The sequence below is a fragment of the Tiliqua scincoides genome, chromosome 1 (genome assembly GCF_035046505.1).
Source record: "Tiliqua scincoides isolate rTilSci1 chromosome 1, rTilSci1.hap2, whole genome shotgun sequence".
Classification (NCBI taxonomy): Eukaryota; Metazoa; Chordata; class Lepidosauria; order Squamata; family Scincidae; genus Tiliqua; species Tiliqua scincoides.
The window spans coordinates 53,776,070-53,803,841 of NC_089821.1; the positions used below are offsets into that span (position 1 = coordinate 53,776,070).

Below are 27,772 nucleotides of genomic sequence, written 5' to 3' on the forward strand. Positions count from 1 at the left end.
TGGAATTTTGGCAGGTGCAGCTCAACATGGAAGGCACCTGCCAACACTCTCTCTTCTATACAATGGTTAGAGGTATAGGCACTCTGTCCCCCTTTGTATCTGATAACTCTAGTTCAAGCATCCGAAAGATAGTTGGAAGTTTTTGCTGTTCCCAAGTTTCATCGGAAATACTTCCTGTTTATTTCATGTATATTTGGCAAGGCCTTTTAAAACAAAAATTAGGCTTCTGCTTCCGGAAGGTCTAGGCACTTTGAATTCTGATCATGTCACTAATGATGAAGGCACATCTGTTGATGTGAAATTCTCCTTCAGTGAAATCAAGTAGGCAAATGAAAAACCATGAGAAGCACTTTTGCTCTTAGTCATAGTTCTTAAAAATGTTCTACATTCCTTTCTAAATTATTTTGAAGTTTATTGTCAGTTGCCTGAAGGCATCTTGGCAATATGACATGAACTGCTGATGAAATGGATTGCCTGTATTTTCCAAAGGTGAGGCAGATAATAAGCTTTTAAACCATCGTATGCATGGGATGGGATGGGAGGGGAGGGGAGGGGAGGGGAAAACCCAGCATAAACAAATGGGGCTAACTGTTCTGGACAGCAAAGGAGTTACTAACTGTACACTTCTGCTTAGACCACGTGGCATGGTCTGATCTTGTCTTCACTTCCTCTCTACCAGCTTCTTGTCGCATAGTTTTAAAGCAGTTTTTAAAGGAGGCAAGCAATAAAAAATTATTATGCTTAAGTATTTGAGTGCAAATTTATAGTATGTCACAGTTGCCCTTGGGAAGTAAGCAAGAAGTCAAAAGCTTGCCTCTCCCTTTGAAATGTGCTTCTCATTGCAAAATGTGTAGTATAGATGCTTCTGACTTTTCTCAGTAAAAATGAATTGAAAGCTGCAAGAACCTTGGCCACAAGTGATATACCAACTTGGTTGGTCTTGTGATATGTGGATAAAGGAGCAGAAGCGGAAACTTGGGAAGACTTACTCTATCTTATTAAGAGTGAACAATTTTTTACAATTTTACCAGAAGAAATACGACGACTATTGGTAGAAAAGAATTTCACAACCCCTGAGGAAGCGGGGATTTTGGCAGAGAGTATCGAACAGAACTTGGGGGGGACCTAACTGGATCCTAATAAACCTTGTGTTCCATATTCCTTTTTGTTTGGATCTTATTGAGAGCCCTGAGATTATTACTCCCTTCTTCTAGGGGAACCAACGTGAACCCTGACAGTATACTTACTAAGGGCCCAATCTTATCCCCAGCGGCCACACCTGTGGTGTGGCAACACAGAAACAGCCATCCCAGTATTTTGTGGAGCTGGGAAAGCAGCCGGATGTCTCCCAGGAACTTTGGATCCTTTGAACCCATGTAGAGTCCTGGCAACCCTGATGGGTTTAGCTTGGAGCTACACCAGCTATTTAGCTAGTGCAGAACTGAAGAGACCAGTGTCAGGCTCTGAGACCTAGAAGGGGGGATAGAATTCAGCAGCAGCTTCTGCCACCATCTCCATTCCTGGAGATGAACCGCTCTAAGCCACCCTCCCTCCGCCTTCCCCCACACCCCCCATCCAGAAAGTCCTTCCTGCTGCTTGGCATAGACTCGGGCTGTTAACTGGGAGTAAGTTCCATTAAACTCAGTGGGGCTTGCTTCTGAGTAGGCATGTAAAGGATTCCACTTTAAATGTCTTCTCAATTTTTCCCAAGAATTGTGTGTGGGTGCCTAATGATGGCAGAGTGAGTAGCCATGAAGGAATTTATATATCCGAATGCTTTAAAAAAAAAAAAAAAAAGATGCTACTACTCATACGTAATGAGAAATGGCTCTCATACAGCATTCTGCCTTATACTTAGGCGTACTTGTAGGTTGTATTTTCAAAAGGTGGAGTTTTCTTCTGTTATAGTACATACCTGCTCAGATTCCATCTCCACACATCATTAAGGAAATGCAGCTCAACTGGTGCATGTGCAAGAGTCATAAGGTCATCAGCACTTGAGATGTCTGTAATTTGTGACAACTATTCTCCAGTAATTCTTGCCTGGATTGAGCAGCTCTGTGTACCGTTTGGAAGATTTCTTTGTGTTTCTTCTGCTCTTTCTGAATTTTTTAAATCTGTAGAAAATAGACTATTAGAGAAAATAGTCTATCTGCATATAGCCAGAAAAGATTTGGGGGGAGTGGGGGTGGAATATGAGTTCCATACAAAACCATACAAATTTCCAGACCTTGCAGTTCTTGTTTGCTTAGGTTTTTGGTGATGGGTTTCTCATAAAATAGAGAATGTGGCTGGCAATCAAACAGTAGGAATTCTTCAGAAACAACTGAAATTGTAGCAGATGTATAATTAAGTAAATTGCCACTAGTCACAGCTGTCAATAAACAATATATCTTGCTGTTGTACCTTTAACACTGCTTCATCAAAGCAAGTGATTCATCCAGTTTTTCCCCATCTAAGAATTTAATAAATCTACACTTAAAAGTTTTCACCAATTTCTGATAATTCCAGTTACAATGGAATACTGTACTGAGCATCTTTGCTTGGAAGCGAGTCCCTTCTGAGTTTAATGAGACTTATCTTTTAAGTATGCATCGAATTGCAACCACAATTCAATTCCACAAATTTTTTCAGGTTTTTTTTTTGCTGTTATTAGCAAAGTTCAGAAACTGCAATGATGCTGTTTTCTTTTTACAGTAACCATGAACAACTTACACTTATTGCCAGATATAGCTGTAGGTTAGGATAAACTGGATGCAAAACTGGTTGTGTTCATGGGCAACTTTTGTTGTTTTTTTGGGGGGGAGGGGAAGTTTCAAGACTGAATCTTGACATGTGACTAGATTGTTTTCCCCCTGCATATTTTGAACTCAGAGAGAGAATGTGTGCTAAAATTGTGATTCCTGACCTCTGGGAGGACCCAGCAACTAACGTTTGTTTATGATTTCCAAGATTGGATACAGAAGTGAAACTGCTGACTTGGCCTTCTGCAGCGTGCCACAAGCCCCCAAATACTGGCAGCCCAAAGATCAACTTAAGGGACTCTTGCTTCCCACCAGTGGGTCCAGAGTCACTTTGTGGAGATTACCAAAGAAAGGACAGGTGTCTGCCAGCCTCTTTTACTGCATTTAAGCTATTTCTGCCCAAAGCTGCATATATGCAACAGGGATCAAATGAGTATACATGTAGGCTGGGCAGAAATGAGTTAATAAAAAACCTAATTGGGAACACTTCCTATGTAACTTTTCTAATACGGAGATCCGTTTCTGTATAGGGAGAAAGGTATATGTATTTCTTTTGCAATATGTGAAGTGCAGGCACAAGTACTACTGCAAGGTCTACACTCATCAGCATTGCTGAAGGGAGAGACTTGCTGGTTAGTGCACAGGGCAGCATTACCTTCACTGTGCTGCTTGAATGTCTGTTTTTAAGTTTGCCACATTTTTCTGAGAACTCAGCAGTCACCTGATTTTGCCACATGGGCCTTGCTTCCTTTCCAGGGGAAGACATTCACGTACACACTTTTGTTACATTTTGTAAAGAAAATAGGCTGGTTGCCACCTTGGGAATTTGTGGGACCCACCTGACTGCTGACCTGACTGCTTTTAATATAGAAATTGAGAGGAGGCTACTTGAACCATATGACACAATATGGCTGAGGCTTCTGCAACCTAAAATATCTCCTTTACCTCCACGTAGGAGGTTGTAGCATGAAGTAGCCTCAGTTTATTGAGATAAGAATTATAAAGCACTTTCCACACATGGAAGGGTACTGTAGATATGATGGTGAAAGTAGCCTTGATGAAACCGATTTTGTCAATCTCGCTACTATAGGAGCTTTGTTAAAGATAGTTTCTGTTTTCAGTATATGATATGTCAGTAGCATATTCATTAAGGAGTATAGGTAAGGATAAAATAATTTGCATATAGTTAAGTTTTACAGTAGTGTTGGTTATTTGAAGTCTATAGAGGAATTCCTCCCTTTTTGGCATAAGTTGCACGATTCTCTTGAATTTCCAGCGAGGTCAGGATTGCACTCATAAGTGCTACTTTTATTTCAGGTTCTTCTGGCTTTGCTTCATTAATAATAACAATAACAATAACAATAACAACAGGTATTTATATACCGCCTTTCTTGGTCTTTATTCAAGACTTTATTCAAGGCAGTTTACATAGGCAGGCTTTATTACATCCCTATTAAATAGGAATTTTTACAATTTCAAAGAAGGTTCTTTCTTTCAAGAACGACTACATTCAAGGTGTTTCATTCCGATCTGGCGTCACATTCTGGCCTCCATCCTCCCACACTCAGAGCAGATGGAATTGCTCGGCTTCAGCTTGTCAGCTGCTCCAAGGTCGCACGGTGCCGGTGGCCTCGAACTGGCGACCTTGTGGATGTTATCTTCAGGCAGACGGAGGCTCTACCCTCTAGACCAGACCTCCTGCCCATTATTCTATGTTAAGGGCACAATGAGCTTTCTTTAAGTGTTGGAGTGATGTTTCACATAAGCACATACTATGCAGGATGTTCTTGAATAGAAGTTTTTTTTTCAAAGTCTACACCTTATGCCTCATTTGTTAAACGTTTATTTTGAATAAAAATCATTTATATTTTAAATCAAGAGTAGGCCAAACACACCATAAAGCTCTGCTGTAAAAAACACAGCATACTGCAATGCACTGAAATCAAGTGAAAGCTATTCCTATTAAGGCATATTTGTAGAGCAGGGAGTAAAATAAGTTCATGACAAGAGCCTTCAATTGTCTCTGAAATGCCACGAAGTTCAGGCATAGTTAGAACTCCCTGGGAAATCATGGCAAAGGCCCAATAGCTCTAAAAGGCAACCAGTGGGTGCTTCCCAATTTACAAAACAAGCTTATGCAATGTAAGTGCTGTCTTGATTCAGTGCCAGTTGCACAGTATGTATTTCTTATGCAGTGGATCTTCAGAAGGAATAGCTTTGCAGCACAAGCTTCACCCATCCCTTTTGCAACTAGAACAGCCACTTCTGCCTGTGGGAGAATGAACACCTGTTCCCTGTAAAGTTGGTCTGCTGTTGATATTGCTGCTGCTGCTGCAGGGCAGGATTTCTTTTTCATTGCCACTAGATGGCAGTGCAAGGTACTGTGGAAACTCCCTGACCTGTTACTACGTACTACTTCCCCATTCAGATATAGGTAAGGATTCTGAATGAAAAGATCTTTTTAGTGGGTAAACATCAACCAGCTACTTACCTGAGCTGCTGGATCTGATCTGAATGATAAATTGACCTGAGAGTCATCTGCATATTACAAACTTTATGGTCCACTAAAGCTACTGTCCAAACAACATTGTGTGTGTGTGGTGGAGGGGAATAAGACTAAGGCTGCAATCGGACCCACACTTACCTAGGAGTAAGCCCCATTGATTATAATGGGACTTACTTCTGAGTCGACATGTATAGGATTGGGCTCAAAACCCTGTGAAATTGCATCTGAAACAAATCTAAGAGGCAGAAGAAAAATTGTCCTACATTATCCTCTGTGAATGCCTGCAGAGGAAGGAAAGGAATCAGTAAAAACACTGATTCTCTTGCCTTTGCCAAATTCTGAAGGCAACTCAGCAAAATGTCATGTCAGTTGGTTGATAAAGCCTGGTATAAATAGGATATTGTTAATGATCAGCACATAATATTTGTGGTTTCATTGTGACCTCTAGTGGTGAGCCTGAATCAGTATTACAAAAAAGGACATGCACATTGAATACTTAAGTTTGAGGTGTCCTCATTTCTTATGTGTGATTTCTGAAAGATGAAGAACGCACTGTATGTGTAAGTAATAAACAAGTGCGTGGACACACAAAATGTCCTTTTCACAAAGTAGTTGTTTATCTTCATGATTTTTTCTTTTGAAATGATGTAATCAGGAAGAAATATTGCTATGAATGGAAACTGAAGTGTGTAGAGAAAGCAGATTCTGCCAGTGTTTTTTTTTTTTAAATTCAAAGTGTTTGTATTTACAGGACAGCATTTAGAAATGCAAATATGATTTGAATTCAGTATCAGGAGTATCTAGATTTTAATATTTTAAAAAGAGGGGCAATAGCAATGGGCTCAAATTGTTTGCTAGAGCAGTGTTTCCCAAAGTGTGAGTCGTGACCCACTGGAGGGTCGCAGCCCGATTTTTGGTGGGTCAGGGGCCCTCTGATGTTGGGAATCTGCAGAATAAAATGGTGTATGACCCAGAAGTCACTTCCGGGGCATGTCTGTGCACTCCCTGTTTCTCTTTGCTGCATTGTGCTGCATTTCCCAAACTATGTGTCCTGCTATACTCTCCCTTCTTCTGCATTTCTTTATCTCCTGTGTGGGCCATCTCCTCTTCTCATTGTTTCTCAGTGTTTTCATTTTTTTGCATATGTCAGCACTTTTATGAGTGTGCTCAAGGGAATGAGAGAGATGTACGTTGCAATGATTATGGCCTGTCCAAGCTCACGTCACATTAAAGAGGATAATAGGAGTTTCTTTTATTCCTTGATTTTTTCAGTTATATTGTCTTTGCAGACCATGGTGGTGTTATATATGATGATATTAATTACTGTTACGTTAGGTCAGTCACATCTTGGCTGACATGTCTGGAGCTCTGGCATGCTAGGTACATTTCTGCTCTCATAACATAATGCTGTGCATATTTACTAAGTAGTAAGTTCCAGTGTATTCAATGGGGCTTACTCCCAGGTAAATGTGCATAGGATTGCAGCCCTAATAAAGTTATTCTCTTGCTGTACTGGTAGCATAGTTGTCACCTTGATCCAGAGGTACATCATCAACAGCACACACATATGTCCAAATGGTTTGGGATTCACTGTTCTAATGTTTTTCTCCTTTTTTTCTTAAACAGATAAAAGTTGCTGCTCTTTGTAAGTACTGTTCTCTTTTGTCTCCAGTCACCTTCAGTTTCCTATGTAATCACAAATTAACACAAACAAATCCTAACATAGCTGTATAACTGATATTTAATAAGTTCCCCTAACACTCTCCTCTCTACCTTACCTCCTTATCCAGTCTAGGAATGCATATTTGTGCATTAGACTTGTTGCTTCTTGTGGTTAATATTCTGACTAGTGCGTCCACCTTCTTGCATGAGCAGAAGCTCTTTACTTTCCCAGAGAGCTCCCAAAAGCAGAGGTGTTAGTCAGCATAATAGCTGTAGCTTTTTCATATTAACAGGCTTACTAATATTAAAAGGTATGCTAGCTGGAAACTCATTCTCCTAAAGAATGTACATCCCCTTCCTACAGATTTGCATGGTTCTGTTACGTGTACAAAGGCTTATACTGCTGCAATGACAACAGCTTCTGCCTTCTTAAGCAAACTGTGCACATCTCAGGATTTGTAGAAACTTTTCTTTGTTCCTAGCAATGGAAAATCGCTGTGGATACTGCATAACTTGGTTATCCAGGACTCTGCTTCTCCTGCAACAGTGGCTTGCAAGTGTCCTTGTATATAGCATCAGTTCTAGATTGGATCCTGTCTCTTATCATTTCTTGGCCCTAAGTCAAGAATTAGAGGGCTACTGTCTGCCCCTTCCCCATGACATTCAACACAGTTTCATAACCCGTGAAAGGGCCAAAGGCTGTCTTCTCATCCTGAGTAGTAAATATACTATATGTAGGAGTGAAAAATTAATTTTATATGGATATGTAGCTGTTGGCGCCTTAATAACATCTTTTTCTCTGTAGGTGACAATGAATGTGATTTGGTAAACATAACAGCAACAAGAAATGAAATCCAAGTCCAATTACCTTCCAACAGTGTGATATATAATGTAACTTCAGCAAATGGAACACTGGCTGACCATTTGAGAGATGATACAGTATTTAATAGTGATCCTGGCACACTGTATACTCTTTATTTTAATATTTCTAATGGAACATGTTGCAAAATCATTACAACAGGTAAGCAAGTTGCAAGAGAGAAGCATGACTCCTGTATGACCTCTAAGGAAATTCTAAGTTGATTATCCCTTATCCAGAATTCTGAAAACTGGAATGCTCAGAAATCTGGAATTTTTTGATCGCTGTCATGTGACTTCATGTAACGGGTTGTGAGCACTGGCTGGCATAGCACAAAGCATGTGCTAGGGCACTGTCTGACCAAGGAAGCCAGCCACACTGGGTGGCTGAAACCCAGAAGGCAGTGTGGGTGGCACAAAAGACAGTCGAGTGGGCAGCCTTCCTGGGAGTGATAGAAAGGGGCATGCCGAGAGGGCCTCACCCACACTGGGGATGGACAGCACCACACATGCCAGTGGCTGGTTGCCTCTTTGCCTACATAAGACCTTGTGTTTGAAAGATATCTCTAGGTGAATGATCCTTGGCTATGATGCCCCACATAGTGCCAAGACTAACATGCATTTAAACTTGGATCCTATCCCATTTTGATGGTAGCTCTTTGTGGTTATGCAAATATTCCCAAATCCAGAAAAATCTGAAATCCAAAACACTTCCAGTTCCAAGCACTTCAGATAAGGGATACACAACCTATGGAAGTATCTTTTTTTGCATTTAAATCAAGAGGAAATTACTTCTAAAGCACTTGAGTTTCCCATACACCTGGGATTCTTCCCCCCAGCAACATGTCTGGTACATGATCTGTAGAAATAACTACTCACACAAATGGTTTACTAGTTTAAGAAGTGCCATATTCCTGTCATAAGTTCTTGGAGGATAATACAGCTACCCTTTCTGGAAAGGAAAATGTGTCACATTTGTTTCTTGGAAGAACTGTGATCTCATGCCTGTTTTGACACAGCCACATCGCATTGCTTACTTGAGTAGACTGCTTATTATGCTTGTCAAATGACTTGCAGAAATGTCTTCTGGATTGACTCTCTGTTTCATATGAAGTGTAAAGTACTGAACTCACCGCTCCATACCCCGTCTCTGCTGCCACATAGTTTACAGCCATCTGGCATCATCAGGGTGGGAGATTATCTCATTCTTACAATATCCTACAAATAGCATTTACTTGAGCAGTAATACTTAGCATTTATGTAGTTTGTTTGAGTATGGAGAGTGCTTCACCTGCATTGTTTGGATGCAATTCTTAGGTAAGCCTTGTAAAGCAAGTATCTGTTATTCCCAAATTGTCACCAAGGCTGATGAGGAGTGACTTGCCTAAGGCCAGCTAATGAACTCATGGTGAAGTGAAATTTGAACTGCAAAAATCCTGATTTGCAGCGCAGTCTCTTAGTCACTACAGTATAACAGCTGAAGCTACAAACACTTTCTTCCACGGATCTAATGCAGGGGTTCCCAAAGTATGTGTCGAGACAACTTAGGTTGTTGCAGTGCACTCACAGGGACACTGCAGGAGGTCACCAGTCTCTCCTACCTCTTCTCCCATGCACCATCAACTTGGATCTCACAAAATCTCGTTAGATCCAAGGCGTTGCACCCAAATCTCATGCTCTTGCAGGATCACGAGATCTATCTTGGTTCTTGCACGATTTGGGACACTTTGAATGCACCTTGTAGTTAGCCTTAAGACCTATTTATCTGGGGGTTGAAGCACTTTTTTGAAGTGCTCAGATCAGGAATGTTCCTTCTTGGTGACTGCCCCAAATGACTATTCTTGGTGCCATTTATGTAATTGTCATGATGCATTTACTTCAGTCTTGTTGTTTTTTGCTTATGGATATACTGTGAATGTGCCAGTATCTAATGTGCCCGTTGCTGTATTGATGTAATAATTGGTATTTGCACCCTGGTACAGTCACAAATAGATGCATGAATAGAAGATAACAAGACTGAAGGAGAGTGAAGTATCTATATAAGCGAGTCTTAAAATCATTAATGCAATTGTGTACAGCATATATAATTTATTTTATATTTTATGTTCACCATGCTCACTTGGTTTCAGAATATATTACAATTAAAAGTATAACCTTAGTAAAATTTAAGTAACTTTTGTATTAATTTTAGTTATGAAAATGTCTATACGTCAACAGAAAAAAAACTTTTCAAAAGCCAACCCAATCCTATTCAACTTTCCAGCACCGGTGCAACCACAATGCAGCCCCGGAGTAAGGGAACAAATGTTCCCATACTTTGAGGAGGCCTCTGTGACTGCACCCCCAACACAGAAAGCAATGCATACCCCATAGGCACAGCAGCACCGGCACTGGAAAATTGGATAGGATTGGACTCTTAACAGCCCAATCCTATGCATGTCTACTTGGAAGTAAGTCCCATTAGAGTCAATGGGGCTTACTCCCAGAAAATTGTGGATAGGATTGGGCTGTAAGTGCCCTATATTTTTAAGAGATTTCTGACAGAACCATCTAAATCAGTGATTTTCAACCTTTCTCATCTCATGGCACACTAACAAGGTGCTAAAATTGTCAAGGCACACCATCAGTTTTTTGACAATTGTCAAAGCACACCATGCTGCCAGTGGGTGTCTCACATCCCCCAATAAGCGATACTAACAAATGATCCACCCTCGAACTCCTGTGGCACACCTGTGGACCACTCATGGCTCACCAATGTGCCACTGCACACTTGTTGAAAATACTGATCTAAAGTTTAGTTAGCGCTAAGGACACTGGTGCTGTAATTAATGACATACAACCTGGAATGTTGTACTCATCTCAGTGTGTCCAGTAGCAAGTAACAATTATGGTGTTTGGGCTTTGCTTATATTTTGAACAGGTTTTCATGTTGTCAATGAATAGCTTTTTGGTACTTCCTGCATTATTTAGTCTTATTGTGTCACATCTTTGTGTCGCATTTTTATTTTTGTGGTTTTTTGTTCCCTGCAGAACCAAGTCCTGTCTCAGACCTCCAGGTTGTAGATGTTACTACAACTAGAGTAACTTTAAGTTGGGAAAATTATGATAAAGTGTCTTCTGAGTACTCTTACGTAGTGTTGTATACACAAAATGGAAATCTGAAGAATGTGACATCCCGAGACAAAGTCGTCACTATTGAAGGACTTGATCCAGGCACCCTCTATAACTTTAGTGTATCTCCACAAGCAGGAGATAATGTCACCACAGGGGAACCACAGATCAACAGCACCTATACAAGTAAGTCATAAAATGTTCATCATCTTCTTATTGTTATTTCAATAGCGGTGCTTCATGTGCAAGGCAACTTGCCATCTTTATCTTGTATGTTCTCTTCAGCACAAGACCTGAAAGGAAATTCCTTGCCTGAAACCACTTATCAAATCCGTTGAGGTGGAATTTGAATTCATGTCTCCCAGAATTCCCTCCAGTGCAATCAACACAGAAGTTTTACATTTCTCTGGTAGAGGAAAGGGAACATTCCTGACTCTAGGAATGGCCCTCCACTGCCAGAGTTGAGGGACACCTCCTCTTCCTGAGAGCATTCAACCCCCAGACCAGTGCTGCTTCTGCTAGGAGCACGTTGTGTTGCACTGAGCTCTTGCAGGTTCAGTGTTCTTTTTCTTAGCTAGCCAAGGTTCTTTTTTTCCATTTTCTTCTTTCCTTCTTTTCTTTCAACTGCACTGCAGGAGAGCTGCGTAGCACTGACATTTATGCAAGTAAGTTTTGAAATTATTATCATCACCATTATCAGTGATGAAACTCAGAGACCCAAAGAATGAAATTGTTTCTCAGGTTTGTTAATTAATATACTCAACGGTGTCTAGTCACCAGTCACTAGTCTGGTCTAGGTGACCAGCCCAGGTGTCTAGTCACGATGTCACCAGTTTGTAATTCAGTGTATTCCCAATATGTAAATGTCCTCACAAGACTGAAGCAGGCCTGACTCCAAGTATCTGTGTAAAATGACAAAGAAATTGATGCTAAAACAACATAAGAACATAAGAACAGCCCCACTGGATCAGGCCATAGGCCCATCTAGTCCAGCTTCCTGTATCTCACAGCGGCCCACCAAATGCCCCAGGGAGCACACCAGATAACAAGAGACCTCGTCCTGGTGCTCTCCCCTACATCTGGCATTCTGACTTAACCCATTCCTAAAATCAGGAGGTTGCGCATACACATCATGGCTTGTACCCCATAATGGATTTTTCCTCCAGAAACTCGTCCAATCCCCTTTTAAAGGCGTCTAGGCTAGACGCCAGCACCACATCCTGTGGCAAGGAGTTCCACAGACCGACCACGCGCTGAGTAAAGAAATATTTTCTTTTGTCTGTCCTAACCCGCCCAACACTCAATTTTAGTGGATGTCCCCTGGTTCTGGTATTATGTGAGAGTGTAAAGAGCATCTCCCTATCCACTCTGTCCATCCCCTGCATAATTTTGTATGTCTCAATCATGTCCCCCCTCAAGCGTCTCTTTTCTAGGCTGAAGAGGCCCAAACGCCGTAGCCTTTCCTCATAAGGAAGGTGCCCCAGCCCCGTAATCAGCTTAGTCGCTCTCCTTTGCACCTTTTCCATTTCCACTATGTCTTTTTTGAGATGCGGCGACCAGAACTGGACACAATACTCCAGGTGTGGCCTTACCATCGATTTGTACAACGGCATTATAATATTAGCCATTTTGTTCTCAATACCCTTCCTAATGATCCCAAGCATAGAATTGGCCTTCTTCACTGCCGCCGCACATTGGGTCGACACTTTCATCGACCTGTCCACCACCACCCCAAGATCTCTCTCCTGATCTGTCACAGACAGCTCAGAACCCATCAGCCTATATCTAAAGTTTTGATTTTTTGCCCCAATGTGCATGACTTTACACTTACTGACATTGAAGCGCATCTGCCATTTTGCTGCCCATTCTGCCAGTCTGGAGAGATCCTTCTGGAGCTCCTCACAATCACTTCTGGTCTTTACCACTCGGAAAAGTTTGGTGTCGTCTGCAAACTTTGCCACTTCACTGCTCAACCCTGTCTCCAGGTCATTTATGAAGAAGTTGAAAAGCACTGGTCCCAGGACAGATCCTTGGGGCACACCGCTTTTCACCTCTCTCCATTGTGAAAATTGCCCATTGACACCCACTCTCTGCTTCCTGGCCTCCAACCAGTTCTCAATCCACGAGAGGACCTGTCCTCTAATTCCCTGACTGTGGAGTTTTTTCAGTAGCCTTTGGTGAGGGACCGTGTCAAACGCCTTCTGAAAGTCCAGATATATAATGTCCACGGGTTCTCCCGCATCCACATGCCTGTTGACCTTTTCAAAGAATTCTATAAGGTTTGTGAGGCAAGACTTACCCTTACAGAAGCCATGCTGACTCTCCCTCAGCAAGGCCTGTTCGTCTATGTGTTTTGAGATCCTATCTTTGATGAGGCATTCCACCATCTTACCCGGTATGGATGTTAGGCTGACCGGCCTATAGTTTCCCAGGTCCCCCCTCTTTCCCTTTTTAAAAATAGGCGTGACATTTGCTATCCTCCAATCTTCTGGTACCGTGGCTGTTTTGAGGGACAAGTTGCATACCTTAGTCAAGAGATCTGCAACTTCATTCTTCAATTCCTTAATAACCCTTGGGTGTATGCCATCAGGGCCCGGTGACTTATTGATCTTTAATTTATCAATGAGGTCTGAAACATCTTCTCTTTTAACCTCTATCTGACTTAACTCCTCGGTTAGGAGGGGCCGTTCGGGCAGCGGTATCTGCCCGAGGTCTTCTGCCGTGAAGACAGATGCAAAGAACTCATTTAATTTCTCTGCCATCTCTAAGTCTCCTTTTATCTCCCCTTTCCCTCCCTCACCATCCAGAGGGCCAACCGCTTCTCTGGCGGGTTTCCTGCTTCTAACATATTTGAAGAAGCTTTTATTATTCCCCTTAATGTTGCTGGCCATGCGTTCCTCATAGTCTCGCTTGGCCTCCCCTATCACCTTCTTACATTTCTTTTGCCACAGTTTATGTTCCTTTTTATTCTCTTCATTAGGGCAAGACTTCCATTTACGGAAGGAAGCTTCCTTGCCCTTCACAGCCTCTCTAACTTGGCTGGTTAGCCATGCGGGCACTCTCCTGGATTTAGTGGAACCCTTCTTTCTTTGCGGTATACACCTCTGCTGGGCCTCTATTACTGTTGTTTTAAGCAGCCTCCATGCACTCTGGAGAGACTGGACTCTTTTTACCCTCCCTTTCAACCTCCTTCTAACCAGCCTCCTCATTTGAGGGAAGTCCGCCCGTCGGAAGTCAAGGGTTTTTGTTAGAGATTTGCCTGGTATTCTTCCCCCAACGTGCACGTCAAAACGGATCGCAGCATGATCACTGTTCCCCAATGGCTCAGTAACGTTTACATCTCTAACCAGGTCCTGCGTACCGCACAAAATTAAATCCAGAGTCACCTGTCCTCTGGTGGGCTCCTTGACTAGCTGATCTAAGCCACAGTCATTTAGCACGTCAAGAAATCCGGTTTCCTTATCGTGACCAGAACACAAATTGACCCAGTCAATATGAGGATAATTGAAGTCCCCCATGATTACAACCCTGTCCTTCCTTGTCACCTCCCTGATCTGTTTCCTCATTTCAAGGTCCCCATCCGATTTCTGGTCTGGAGGACGATAGCACGCCCCCAGTATTACATTGCTGCACAAGCCTGGTAATTTAACCCACAGAGATTCTACGGTGGAGTCGGACCCACCTTCAATCTCTACTTTGCTGGATTCTATCCCTTCCTTAACATAAAGGGCCACCCCACCTCCAACACGCCCCTGCCTGTCCCTCCTGTAGAGTTTATAGCCCGGGATTGCGGTATCCCACTGATTCTCCGCATTCCACCAGGTTTCCGTTATGCCCACTATGTCAATATTTTCCCTTGTCACCAGACATTCCAGTTCTCCCACCTTTGCTCGTAGACTTCGGGCATTCGCATAAAAGCATTTATACACGGAATGCCCCAGGATGGGCTGCTTATTTGCTCCTTTGTCCCCGCATCCTCTCATTGTGCCAAACCGTCTATCACATCCCATCACCCTACCTTTCCCAATTTCTTCTCCTACCCTGCCTTTGTCTTGTTGTTCTCTAACCTCCCCATCCTCATCCCATAGGGAACAAAAGTAAAAAAAGCAAACATGATACTGCAGAAAAATAAAGCAGAGAGAAGAACCCAGAATCATGATCTAAATCTGTGGTTCCCAAACTGTGGGTCATGACCCAATTTTTGGTGGGTTGAAAAGCACAGAGCAGAGCCTCCAAAGTTTACACAGGTGATGGCAAGATCAAATAACTTGTTTCCTCAAGCCCTGAGGCTATTCAAAAATCAGATAGCTGCTAATTACCCTGCAAAGAGGTCACCTCTTGGAGTTTGCAACCTAATGGCCTGCAAAAGAACTCAGTTCCTCCAGTTTGCAAGCATGTGTAGATATAGAGAGATAAATGTGTCTTAGTTGTTACCCCCTAAAATAGATTTTTAAAAAAAGAAAACCAAATGATTTTTTTTTTAATTTTTCTGGGGAGAAATGGGAAGGAGAAGAAGCATTCATTAAAGTTCATTAGGGCTGCCTCATTATGAGTCTAAACCAGCTTTACTTCTGGCTTATTTACTACTACTTTGGTGGAAATCTGCCACATTTTTAAGAACATAAGAAGAGCCCCACTGGATCAGGCCATAGGCCCATCTAGTCCAGCTTCCTGTATCTCACAGCGGCCCACCAAATGCCCCAGGGAGCGCACCAGATAACAAAATACCTGCATCCTGGTGCCCTCCCTTGCATCTGACATAGCTGATTTCTAAAATCAGGAGGTTGCACATACACATCATGGCTTTTAAAGCCAAGGCTTTTAAAGCCAATCTGGCATCTAGGCCATCTTACCCGGTATAGATGTTAGGCTGAACAGCCTATAGTTTCCCGGGTCCCCCTTCCTTCCCTTTTTAAAGATTGATGTAACATTTGCTATACTCCAATCCTCTGGTACCATGGCTGTTTTGAGGGACAAGTTGCATATTTTAGTCAAGAGATCAGTAACTTCATTCTTTAATTCCTTAATAACTCTTGGGTGGATGCCATCAGGGCCCAGTGACTTATTGATCTTTAATTTATCAATGAGGTCTGAAACATCTTCTCTTTTAACCTCTATCTGACTTAATTCCTTGGTCAGGAGGGGCCGTTCGCGCAGTGGTATCTGCCCGAGGTCTTCTGCCGTGAAGACAGATGCAAAGAACTCATTTAATTTCTCTGCCATCTCTCAGTTTCCTTTTATCTCCCCTTTCCCTCCCTCACCATCCAGAGGACCAACTGCTTCTTTGGCAGGTTTCCTGCTTCTAACATATTTGAAGAAGCTTTTATTATTCCCCTGAATGTTGCTGGCCATGTGTTCCTCATAGTCTCGCTTGGTCTCCCGTATCACCTTCTTACATTTCTTTTGCCACAGTTTATGTTCCTTTTTATTCTCCTCATTAGGGCAAGACTTCCATTTACAGAAAGAAGCTTCCTTGCCCTTTACGGCCTCCCTAACTTGGCTGGTTAGCCGTGCAGGCACCCTCCTGAACTTAGTCCAGGAGCACCCTCCTGGACTTTTGTTCTTGTGTGGGCGTGTTTTCCAATGCAGAACCAAATCCTGTATCACACTTCCAGGTTGTAAATGTTACCACAGCTACAGTAACTTTATATTGGGAAAATGATGACAATGTGTCTTCTGGGTACTCTTATGTATTGTCATATACACAAAATAAAAATCCAAAGGATGTGACATCCTGAGACAAAGTCATCACTGTTGATGGCCTGTTTTTAAATCTGACATATGTAGATTTGTGACCCAATTTAAATGAGATACAGTGCCTATTGAGACAGCATACCTACGTCGGGCTCCATAAAGCTGGATAAACTAGAGCTTGGACATACAGGCTTAGCACACCAATGCTAAGCCAGAGTACATTCGGGGACGTTGTTTTGGTTGTAGAATTTTTGATGCCATATTTTAAAAATATGAGAGCAGGTAAAGCACAACAATGGAATGTCACAATGCACATTGTTAGGATGCAATCCTTTATTTTCAAAACGTAGCAGAGCTCAACAAATGATGGTGTTACGGCCTATTTTGTATGTATATTACTGTTACATAGCTTTTTGGAACTTTACTTTCTGCGTTATTTACCCCAACTGTGGTGTGAACCTGTCACATTTTTTTTTGTTCCCTGCAGAACCAAGTCCTGTCTCAGATCTACAGGTTGTAAATGTTACTACAACTAGTGTAACTTTAAATTGGGAAAATGCTGATAATGCGTCTTCTGAGTACTCTTACGTCGTGTTGTATACACAAAATGGAAATCCGAAGAATGTGACATCCCGAGACAAAGTCGTCACTATTGATGGCCTTGAGCCAGGCACCTTTTACAACTTTAGTGTATATCCACAAGCAGGGGACAACCACACCACAGGAGACTCACGAAGCAACGACACCTACACAAGTAAATAGTGAAGATTTTTATCACCATTATTGTTATTTCAATAGCATTGTACATATTCACAATGTATCCAGTAGAGGGTAGTAATAAAACTGAAGGAGACCCAAAGAATTAAACTGTTCATAATTAAGATGTATGATGGTTTCCAGTCACCATGGGCTGCTGGAGCTAACTGCTATGTGCTACGCTTGTTTTGTTCTTTGTTCTTTTTCTTCACATGTCCTTTATGATGTTGCTTAAACAATTAGGGTTTTTAAAGTAATGAATAGCACCTTGAATTGGACCTGAAAATTGATGGGAAACCAGTGTAGCCCCTGTTGGATGGGTGTAACGTGCTCTTTCCACTTAGTTCCCAGAATTCTGGTTGCAGAATTCTGCACCAGTTGTGGTTTCTATATACTTTTCAAGGGAAGCCCCAAATAGAGCGTGTTGCAATAATCTAGTTGGTATGTGGCCAATGCATAGGTGACTGTGGCCAACCTGCTTTCTCAAGGTAGGACCACAGCTGGCACACCAGTCAGAGCTGGGTAAAAATGCTTTTGGCCATGGCTGCCACATGTCCCTCTAAGAGCAGGGCTGGGTCCAACAGCAACCACAAGTCATTCACCTGCTTTTTTAGAGGGAGAGCAATTTCATCAAGAACAGGTTGAGCTACTATTTCTGGATGAAATCTCCAACTGACCATCTGCATCTCCATCTTGTGTAAATTTAGCTTCAATTTGTTAGTCCATATCCAGTCTATCACCATCTCTAAACAATAGTTCAGAATTTCCACTGACTCCCTGAAATCAGATGGCATAGAGCAGTGATACTCAGACTGGTGGGTCGTGACCCATCAGCTCCTGTAATGATGCCCTGTTCCCTTTAAGGGGTAGGGGAAGGGAGAAAGCAGTGAAGCTGTCCCCAGGATCATGCTCCTGTGGGGATAGGGGGCTATTTTTAAACTAAACATATGTACTCTCAGGGTCTGGGGGTGTGGGGAGCCCTATGGAGCACTTGCAGGGCTCCCCACAGCTTCTAAATAGTGAAAGTTGCAAATGCGATTAAACTGGAAGTGGAATTTCATCAAACCCCAAGGACTCGTTCCCTGATCCTGGGGAGGGCAGTGTTTAACAAAGATTCTGCTACTTGGATTAGTTCTACTGGATTGTGCTGAGTGGACAAAATGGTGGCGGAGAATAAATTTGCTTCACCACCATCACTGTTGCAGAGTGCAGTGTAGGTGGCACGTGTGAACTTCTAAAAATCTTGTTTGTTCAAAAGCCGAATGTATGCACCTGTCCTTCAGAGTTTACTTTTACTATGAAAATGTCTATACCCCCATAAAATGTTAGCTCACCACATTGTACTGATTCCTTATCTCAGTCAAGAGACTTCTAGCAGAACCATTTGATGCTGTGGTACTGATAACATTGTCATTCTCTGGCAGGGATAACTCCCTCTTTTCTCTCTATTAACAGAGCCCAACCCAGTAGACAACATTCACATTGAAAACATCAACACCACAGCTGTACATTTATGGTGGAACACTAGTGATCCAAATTCTGGAAATTACATTTACCATATCGAAATTGTAAGGAATGGAGATACCAAAAAAGACACTGCTAATACCACCAGTGCTGTAATTGGGAACTTAGAACCTGGAACATTATATACATTTACAATATACCCAGTAGTAGGTGGTGATAAAGCTCAAGGGGACCCAGCGAATGGGACCATATATACAAGTGAGTATACAAAAATACACCGACATTGTATTGCATTGACACCTGTTGGTATGTACACATGTACAGGTGCCTATACATGCATAGCTATATCTGTGTGAATGATTGTATACAAACATTTAAAACATGGTGACTAGACCCCCCTCAGAGGTACACATTCACAATATGTACTCAAGCAGAAGATAGAACTGAGGTTGACTTACAAACAAAAGCATCTGTATGCATAAGTCTTGCACAGTTAATTCATGTACATCAATAAATGCTTATTTTGTTGCACAGGGTTCCATATACTTGTTTTGCTTTTGCTTTTTAAAAAAATTGGTCATGGTGTTCCAAAGCATGCAACTGTTTTGTGCTCTCTCTCTCTCTCTCACTCTCTCTCTCTCTCCCTCTCTCTCTCTCTGAGAGGTCAGTCTAGTGATTCAAACACCTTTTGGAGTGGCTTGTAAGAAAGCAGGAGAGTCTGTAGGGGAAAGAGCATTCAGAAGCCTGCAGTGGAAGGTGCTGTAGAAATTTGGAAACTTCACCCACAGTGCTTTGAACTTGTCCAATAAAGTTATATTCCTAATGTAGAGAGATCCTGATGAAGATGCTAAAACAGTGGTTCTCAAACTTTTTAGTACCGGGACCCACTTTTTAGCATGGCAAACTGTTGGGAGCCACCAGAAGTGATGTCATGCCTGGAAGTGACATCATCAAGCAGGAATAATTTCAAAACCCCCATGTGACCAAATCAAATTCATTCATTAAGTAAAAGTTTAACCATATGTGTAAGTTTATTTAAAATAGAGAATAACCCTTCCAAGCTGTTGCTGATCTGTTTAAAAAAAATACCCAAAACATCCCAAAGATTGCAATCCTATCCACATTTACCCAGGAGTAAGCCCCATTGACTATCATATGAAAAGCATATACATAATAGCCCTTTTAAAGTTGTAACATTTCCCCAAATGTAGTTACATAACATGGTAGCATCAAATCTAATAATTAAAAATAAGATACAGATTGAAATGAATGCGGAGTCACCTGAAATTGGCTCATGACGCACCTAGTGGGTCTCGACCCACAGTCGAGTAACAATTCGCTAGACAGAGGAAAACTCTAAAAGAGAAGTACTTGTGTTTTTATGTAATGGATTCATGTAATGGATTTGTATCAGTGTAAATCAGCATTTTTCACATTTTTATACCGCCCTTTCTCCAAAGAGCTCAGGGCAGTGTACACAGCTGCTCCCCTCCTTTTGTCCTCACAACAACCCTGTGAGGTAGGTGAGGCTGAGAGAAAGTGACTGGCCCAAGGTCATCCAGGAAGCTTTGTGGCTGAGGGGGGATTTGAACCTGGATCTTCCAGGTCTAAGTTCAATTCCCAGACCACTACACCACCCTGGCTCTCATTTTTCAAACTGGATTGGGAAACCCACCACTAGGTCAGGTCAGGACCTGATTTCTGGGGGTTCCCAGCAGAACCTTCAGTGAAAACACAGGTGATAGAAAGATCAAATAACTAATTGCCTCAAACCCTGAGGATATTCAGAAATCAGACTGCTGCTAACTGCCCTGCAAAGAGCTGAGCTCCTGTCGTTTGAAAGCTTGTGTAAGTGCAGGGAGATAAATGCCTGAGCATCTTTTTTCTGGTGTGTGTTTTTCCAAGTTCATCAATGTCAGAGAGTGGAAGCAGGTGAAGGCTGGGTCACATAACTAAGCCCATCAAGCTTTGAGGCTATTCATTAGGACTGCCTCATTACGAGAAATGGATTGGTTTTGTTTTTTTCTTACAAATAAATACATAATTATTTTTTGGAAATAAATAAAAATATTCTTTTTTCACCTTTTAAAAAAGTTTCATAAGGTTAGGTGTGTCCTGAAAGAATGTCATTTTAAAAAGTGGGTCCCAGTGCCAAAAGTTTTTGAGAAGCACTGGTGTAGAGTAGACAATAAAAGTCCTTTGTGCGGGTTCATTGCTGCAGCATCTACTCAGGGCACTTTATGCATCAGTTGCTCCCAATGCAGCAAGGGATCCTAGGAACAGTGGTATGCATCATTGCATGGCCTACTTCTGACTGAATCTAAATTGGCAGCATACTGAAAGAGAACAATGCAAATCCCACGTTATGTTCCTGCACAATGTATCAACTATGTGATTTTAGCCTGAGCGAATAGGGATTTACATGCAAGGGTTGTAATTTGAATGGGCAGGTCACCACATGGATGACAATGGTGGAGACATTACTTCAGATGCAGAGGGGGTGGGCAGGAACATTCACATACCCTTCAGTGCAGTGGCCACATCAATATCCTCTGAAGCAGCCCAATCTAAAATGATTGAGAAAATCTGTGGTTAGCTTTCTAAGCAGTACTGTGAACAAAACTACAGAAGGTCAGAATGTAGGAGGTAAAGACGTGCAGATTTAAAAACAGAGCAAAAATAAGGTTTCTGTGACCCAATTTAGGGCCCAATCCTACCCAACTTTCCAGCACTGGTAAAACCGCAATGCAGCCCCAGGGTAAGGTAACAAATGTTCCCATACCTTGAGGAGGCCTCTGTAACTACACCCCAAACACAGGACGCAGTGCATACCCCAATGGCACAGCAGCACCGGCACTGGAAAATTGGATAAGTTTGGGCCCTCAAAAGATATATGGTGCCTTTTGAGACAGCATACCTGTCTATTGATGGCCTGTTTTTAAATCTGACATATCCAATTTAAATTGTGACCCAATTTAAATGAGATATGGTGCCTATTGAGATAGCATACCTGTGTGGAGTTCCATAAAGCTGGATAAACCAGAGCTTGGACACACAGGCTTAGCACACCAATGCAGTGTACATTCAGGAACGTTGTTTTGGTTGTAGAATTTTTGATGCCATATTTTAAAAACATGAGAGCAGGTAAAGCACAACAATGGAATGTCACAATGCACATTGTTAGGATGCAATCCTTTATTTTCAAAACGTAGTAGAGTTCAACAAATGATGGTGTTACGACCTATTTTGTATGTATGTTGCTGTTAATAGCTTTTTGGAACTTTACTTCCTGCGTTATTTATTCCAGCTGTGGTGTAAACCTGTCATATTTTTATTTTGTTCCCTGCAGAACCAAGTCCTGTCTCAGATCTACAGGTTATAGATGTTACTACAACTAGAGTAACTTTAAGTTGGGAAAATGCTGATAATGTGTCTTCTGAGTACTCTTACGTCGTGTTGTATACACAAAATGGAAATCCGAAGAATGTGACATCCCGAGACAAAGTCGTCACTATTGATGGCCTTGAGCCAGGCACCTTTTACAACTTTAGTGTATATCCACAAGCAGGGGACAACCACACCACAGGAGACTCACGAAGCAAGGACACCTACACAAGTAAATAATAAAGATTTTTATCATCATCATTGTTATTTAAATAGCCCTGTGCAACCCTCTGCAAGGCTTCCTGAAGCTTAGAAAGTGAAAGCAGAGCGACTGTGCCCTGCAAAACCGGAAGTGGGGTGCAATCACTCTGCTTTCACTTTCTGATGCTTGTGAAGCCCTGCAGAGGGTCACGCAGGGCTCCCTGCACCTCTGGGAGACTGCAGCAGGGACTGGTAAGTAAATGCCAGTCCCTGCGGCCCCCTTAGCAATGCAGTCCTGGGGATTGCGTGGCTGCCTCCCCCCTGCCCCGGCTCCTTAACGGGAAAGTGTCCAGGGCCCTCAGGCTGGGGCATCGCTGCACCCTAGTTTGAGAAGCCCTGCATTAAAGAAAAGCCATGCAAATGCTGTGTTAAAACTTTATTGTGCAGGCTTTTGTATTGCAAGTGCTATGTCTATAACCTGAATGATATTTGGCAGGTTTGGACAATACTGGTCTAGTCCATTGTTGGAAGCAGTGCACCACCACCACTTCCACAATCTATGACAGGATGGTCCTGTGCCAGGGCGTCTCTAGGGTGGTAGTGCTACCCACACAGGGTGTCATCCTCAGGGTAGGTGACACCAAACCGACCGAGTCTCCTTCATTGCCAACTGTGAGAGCACAGAATCATCACCTGCTGTTGCTTGTTGGTTGCATCATTACAAAAGCTCTTGGCCCCCTTTGGGTGCAGCTCCAGGTGCCCTCATGGTTGTTTCGTGTTCTCACGAGAGCGATGAGCAAGAACAGAAAGCCACTGTGAGGGCCTTCAGAGCAGCCTAAAGAGCACTGAGAGCTTTTTGTGTTGCTGGCTGCTGCTCCTGTTGCAGGCTGTTGCCAGCACTCTTCTTGCTGATAAGAAGAGCCCACGAGCTGCAGTCACCAGCAATGCAAAAACCTCTCAGCAGTCTTCGGGCCGCTCCGGGGGCCCTTGTCACTTCCTCACGAGAGCAGGAGCTGATAAGTGAGAACAGGAAATGACCACAAGGACTTCCAGAGCGACCCATAGAGCACCAAGGCCTTTACAACCCACAAGTAGCAGTCAGCAACACAAAAAGCTCTTGTCTCAGCTGGTGCTGAAGGAGAAGGAGGAGCAGGGAGGAGCTCTAGCCTGCTTGCTCACCAGCAGCTGTGGCTGCTGTTGAAGATCGATGCATTCTACCCACACAGGCACTAGGTGAGGATGGTGCGTCAAGGAAGGGCTTGGCCCTGCATTAGTCTGAATTTTTCCAGTTTTGCTTAACTCTGTTCAGACTTCTTCACAAAGGTTTGTGGCATGAAGCTAACTTGCATCGAAGAATTTTCCTTATTTCTGATACTGCTGAAACAGTCCAGGTTTTGTGTCTTTTGACTGAAACAACCCTTTGCTCGCAATTCTGATGGTTTCCTGATGGTTGGTTGGTTGGTTGGTTGATCTACCGCCTTTCTGGCCGCTGTCTTTCAAAGCTGTTTACATACAATACGAAACAACAAAACAATCAGGTTTTTGTCTACACTAATGCCTCTGCTTCCTGGAGCATTGCTGTTAATGTAGGTAATAGTGTCATCTCCCCCCCCCCCCCATCATTAACAATGGCTTGGTACTTTCCCTAGAACAGGGGTGTCCAAACTTTTTGGCATCATCTCTCTGACACTGTGTCGGGGCCAGGAAAAAAAGAATTAATTTACATTTCAAACTTGAATAAATTTACATAAATGAATATATTAGAGATGGAATTTATATGAATGAATGAAGGTCTTGCAATAACTCAAGGCCTATAAAAGGCCTTCCACAAAGCAAGACCAGCCTTTCCTTTGCTGCCGCTGCTGCATCACAGACGTGAAACAGCAAGCAGTGGAGGGAGTCCTCATTCCACAGCTCATGCAAGAGGTCAAACAGTTGGCCATCATGCTGAGAGCAGTTGTGTTGGGCCAACGTAGGTTCCAGCAACTCTCTGGAGGGCCAGAGGCTCATTGGAGACTGAGGACTCCCCGCGGGCCAGGTTGGGAGTCCTTGAGGGCCACAAGTGGCCCCAGGGCCGGGGTTTGGGCACCCCTGCCCTAGAAGTTAGAATGAGATGAAGAACAGTTGTGTAAATGTGGTGAGTCCACAGCTCTCCTCTCTTTTCCCAGTGCTCCTGCCCTGTTCGGAAATACGCACAAAATCCATTAGTTTACTTTTAAATATTTATTTTATTAGAGTGATGCCATGCTTCCAGAGTGCTTGTGTAGTTTTAAATATGTTTAAGAAATAATGCTTTGAACTCAGACTACCTTCTTCTCAATGCAAGATGCACACCTCCTTGAAGTGCTTGTTGCTGACTTATAAAGAATAGCAACAGTAAAATGATGAATAGGTTATCCATCCCTCAACCCCAAAGCCAAGCCTGAAATCATATGCAGCCTTACTAAGGAGTAAGTCTCGCTTAACACAGTGGGAATTACAGCTTGACCCCAAGTATGTTTCTGTGGGCATAAGCCCCATTTCTTTTTCACTGAAGCTGCATTTTTTTGGTGTTGTGTGCTTTTTTCAGCCCAGTTCTATCCTGTGCTGGAACAGGCAGGCCTACTGGCCTGTACTATATGCAGTGCAGCACTGGGGCTGGCTGCAGCGCATCCCGGGGCAAGGGGAACAAATTCCCCTTACTCTGGGTAATGCAGCAGCAGCCCAAATGGGGCTGCTTGGATCTGCGCCACATAATGAAGTCCTGCAGATCTGAGCAACCCAGTGGCCAGGCCACTGAAGAGATTAGGATCCAGCCTAAGTGCTGAATCCTGGCTTCACCCCCTCCTGGGCCCAGCTCACCTATGGTCGTGCCCACCAACCGCCCTACTCCCGCCCTGGAACTCCCCAAAACTATTCGCCCTTCCCAGATCCCTGCGCCAGGCAAGGCAGGCCTAGTGCTGGCTAACCAGAGCCCAACGCACGTCCGTGCACCGGCCTTACTCTTCCCATGGTGAGGCAAAAGTGCTGGGCTGGCACAAGGGACTTGTGCAGGCCCAACTAGTCCTTTGGATAGAAGCATTAGACTGTGTAACAGAATAGAAAAGCAGGACAGAGGTCTGACAAATAGAAAGACCCTTGAGGTGTGCTCTAGTTCATGTGATAGATGTATCTTGACTTTTTCCAGAACAAATTCCAGAGGTAAATTCTAGCTCAAATTAGCTACAACTAGCATGCGATCTTTTTGAAGTAGCTTCAGATGTAGGCCTGTCTTTATTTTGTACCACTGTGTCCTTAAGGGTTAATTACATGCAGCTTTTGGTGTCTAGGAAACCCCTAGTCTTTATTGTTGCAGACAGAAGCCTGAAAATATGAGCATCTGCTGCATACACAGAAGATAATGGTACAGGAGAAGGTCCATGGGGGTGACACCATGACTTCTACACCAGGTGATGCCTCTGCCCTGTGCATAGCACCAGCTGTGTGATTTTGGTCTACACAAGTAGGGATTTACATGTAAAGGTTGTGATTTGAATGGGCGGGTCACCACATGGGTGACAAAGGTGGAAACAGTACATCAGATGGGGAAGGGGTAGACAGGAGCATTCACTTACCCTTCAGTGCAATGGCCATATCAGGATATCAGTATCCTTTGAACAAACCTGATTTCAGTTGTTTTGATCACAGAACAAGCAGCTCCTGTGCTTGAAAAAATGATTGAGTTACTCTGGCTTGGTTTCTAAGAAATGGCTTGTTCAGATTGTAGGAGGTGAAGACATTGCTTCTTGTCTGCAGATTTTAAAACAGAGCTCTATTTATTTATTGTCAGGCTGGCAGAGGAGGATGGAATGCTCCTCTTTGTCAGCAGCAGAATAGAGCAGTAGTGTAGTGGGGTAGCACATGAAGCAATCGGTCCCAAACGAAGACACAGACACAGGCTTGTTGAGTATAGAGGTATGTATTGATAAGGGGCAGGCAGAAGAGTAGTCAGTCAAACAGTCCAGAAGTCTGCAAGGCACAGTCACGATAAGCAGTCCAAGTCAGAAAACAAACCAGCAGCAGAACACCCACCACAACAACCCACACTTGGTGTCTGCACCAGTCACGTTTTATACTGGAGCCAGCCAATCAGAACAGGGCAACCTCATCGTCTTGTGACAGTCTTGTGACCTGCTCTAATTGGCTGCCCAGTGGTGTGTTGCACCACTGCTTCATGGACTAAGTCACTCACATCATATACCCTGAGTCACATGGCTCCCACCTTATACAGGTACATCTAATTACTGATCAGTGCTGCAGTAACATTTGTTTACATTATACCGGGCATGGACATCAAGGCCCCTCTGCCACATCCTGGCTCATAACAATTCAAGGCCCGAGAGATGCCAAGGCCTATCCGCCCGCCCGCCCGTCTGTCCACCAACTGCCCGCCCGCCCGCCCACCAAAGGGACGCAAGGTGGCTCAACACTCTGACACTGTGTTGGGGGCCCGGAAAAAAAGAATTAATTTACATTTAAAATTTGAATACATTTACATAAATGAATTTATTAGAGATGGAACTTGTATGAATGAATGAAGGTCTTGCAATAGCTCAAGGCCTATAAAAGACCTTGCACAAAAAAAGACCTGCTTTTCCTTCGCTGCCGCTGCTGCATCACAGATGTGAAACAGCACATGGAGGGAGCCGTTAGAAGCTATTATGTATGTTAGAATGTATGTTACGTATGTTAGAAGCAGGAAACCCGCCAGAGAAGCGGTTGGCCTTCTGGATGGTGAGGGAGGGAAAGGGGAGATAAAAGGAGACTTAGAGATGGCAGAGAAATTAAATGAGTTCTTTGCATCTGTCTTCACGGCAGAAGACCTCGGGCAGATACCGCTGCCCGAACGGCCCCTCCTGACCGAGGAGTTAAGTCAGATAGAGGTTAAAAGAGAAGATGTTTCAGACCTCATTGATAAATTAAAGATCAATAAGTCACCGGGCCCTGATGGCATCCACCCAAGAGTTATTAAGGAATTGAAGAATGAAGTTGCAGACCTCTTGACTGAGGTATGCAACTTGTCCCTCAAAACGGCCACGGTGCCAGAAGATTGGAGGATAGCAAATGTCATGCCTATTTTTAAAAAGGTTAAGAGGGGGGACCCGGGAAACTATAGGCCGGTCAGCCTAACATCCATACCGGGTAAGATGGTGGAATGCCTCATCAAAGATAGGATCTCAAAACACATAGACGAACAGGCCTTGCTGAGGAAGAGTCAGCATGGCTTCTGTAAGGGTAAATCTTGCCTCACGAACCTTATAGAATTCTTTGAAAAGGTCAACAGGCATGTGGATGCGGGAGAACCCATGGACATTATATATCTGGACTTTCAGAAGGCGTTCGACACGGTCCCTCACCAAAGACTACTGAAAAA

The 27,772-nt window shown here is 43.1% G+C and overlaps 1 protein-coding gene across 1 annotated transcript in view; it reads left to right on the top strand.

Annotated features, from left to right (window-relative positions):
- The window catches only part of PTPRJ (protein tyrosine phosphatase receptor type J), a 112,964-nt gene that overhangs the window by 49,401 nt on the left and 35,791 nt on the right, over positions 1-27,772 (top strand). The window contains exons 2-7 of the mRNA XM_066609649.1: positions 6,877-6,895; positions 7,718-7,933; positions 10,801-11,067; positions 17,063-17,329; positions 18,787-19,053; positions 22,145-22,411. Coding sequence (XP_066465746.1) covers positions 6,877-6,895; positions 7,718-7,933; positions 10,801-11,067; positions 17,063-17,329; positions 18,787-19,053; positions 22,145-22,411 — 1,303 coding nt within the window. The remainder of the gene's footprint in view (positions 1-6,876; positions 6,896-7,717; positions 7,934-10,800; positions 11,068-17,062; positions 17,330-18,786; positions 19,054-22,144; positions 22,412-27,772) is intronic.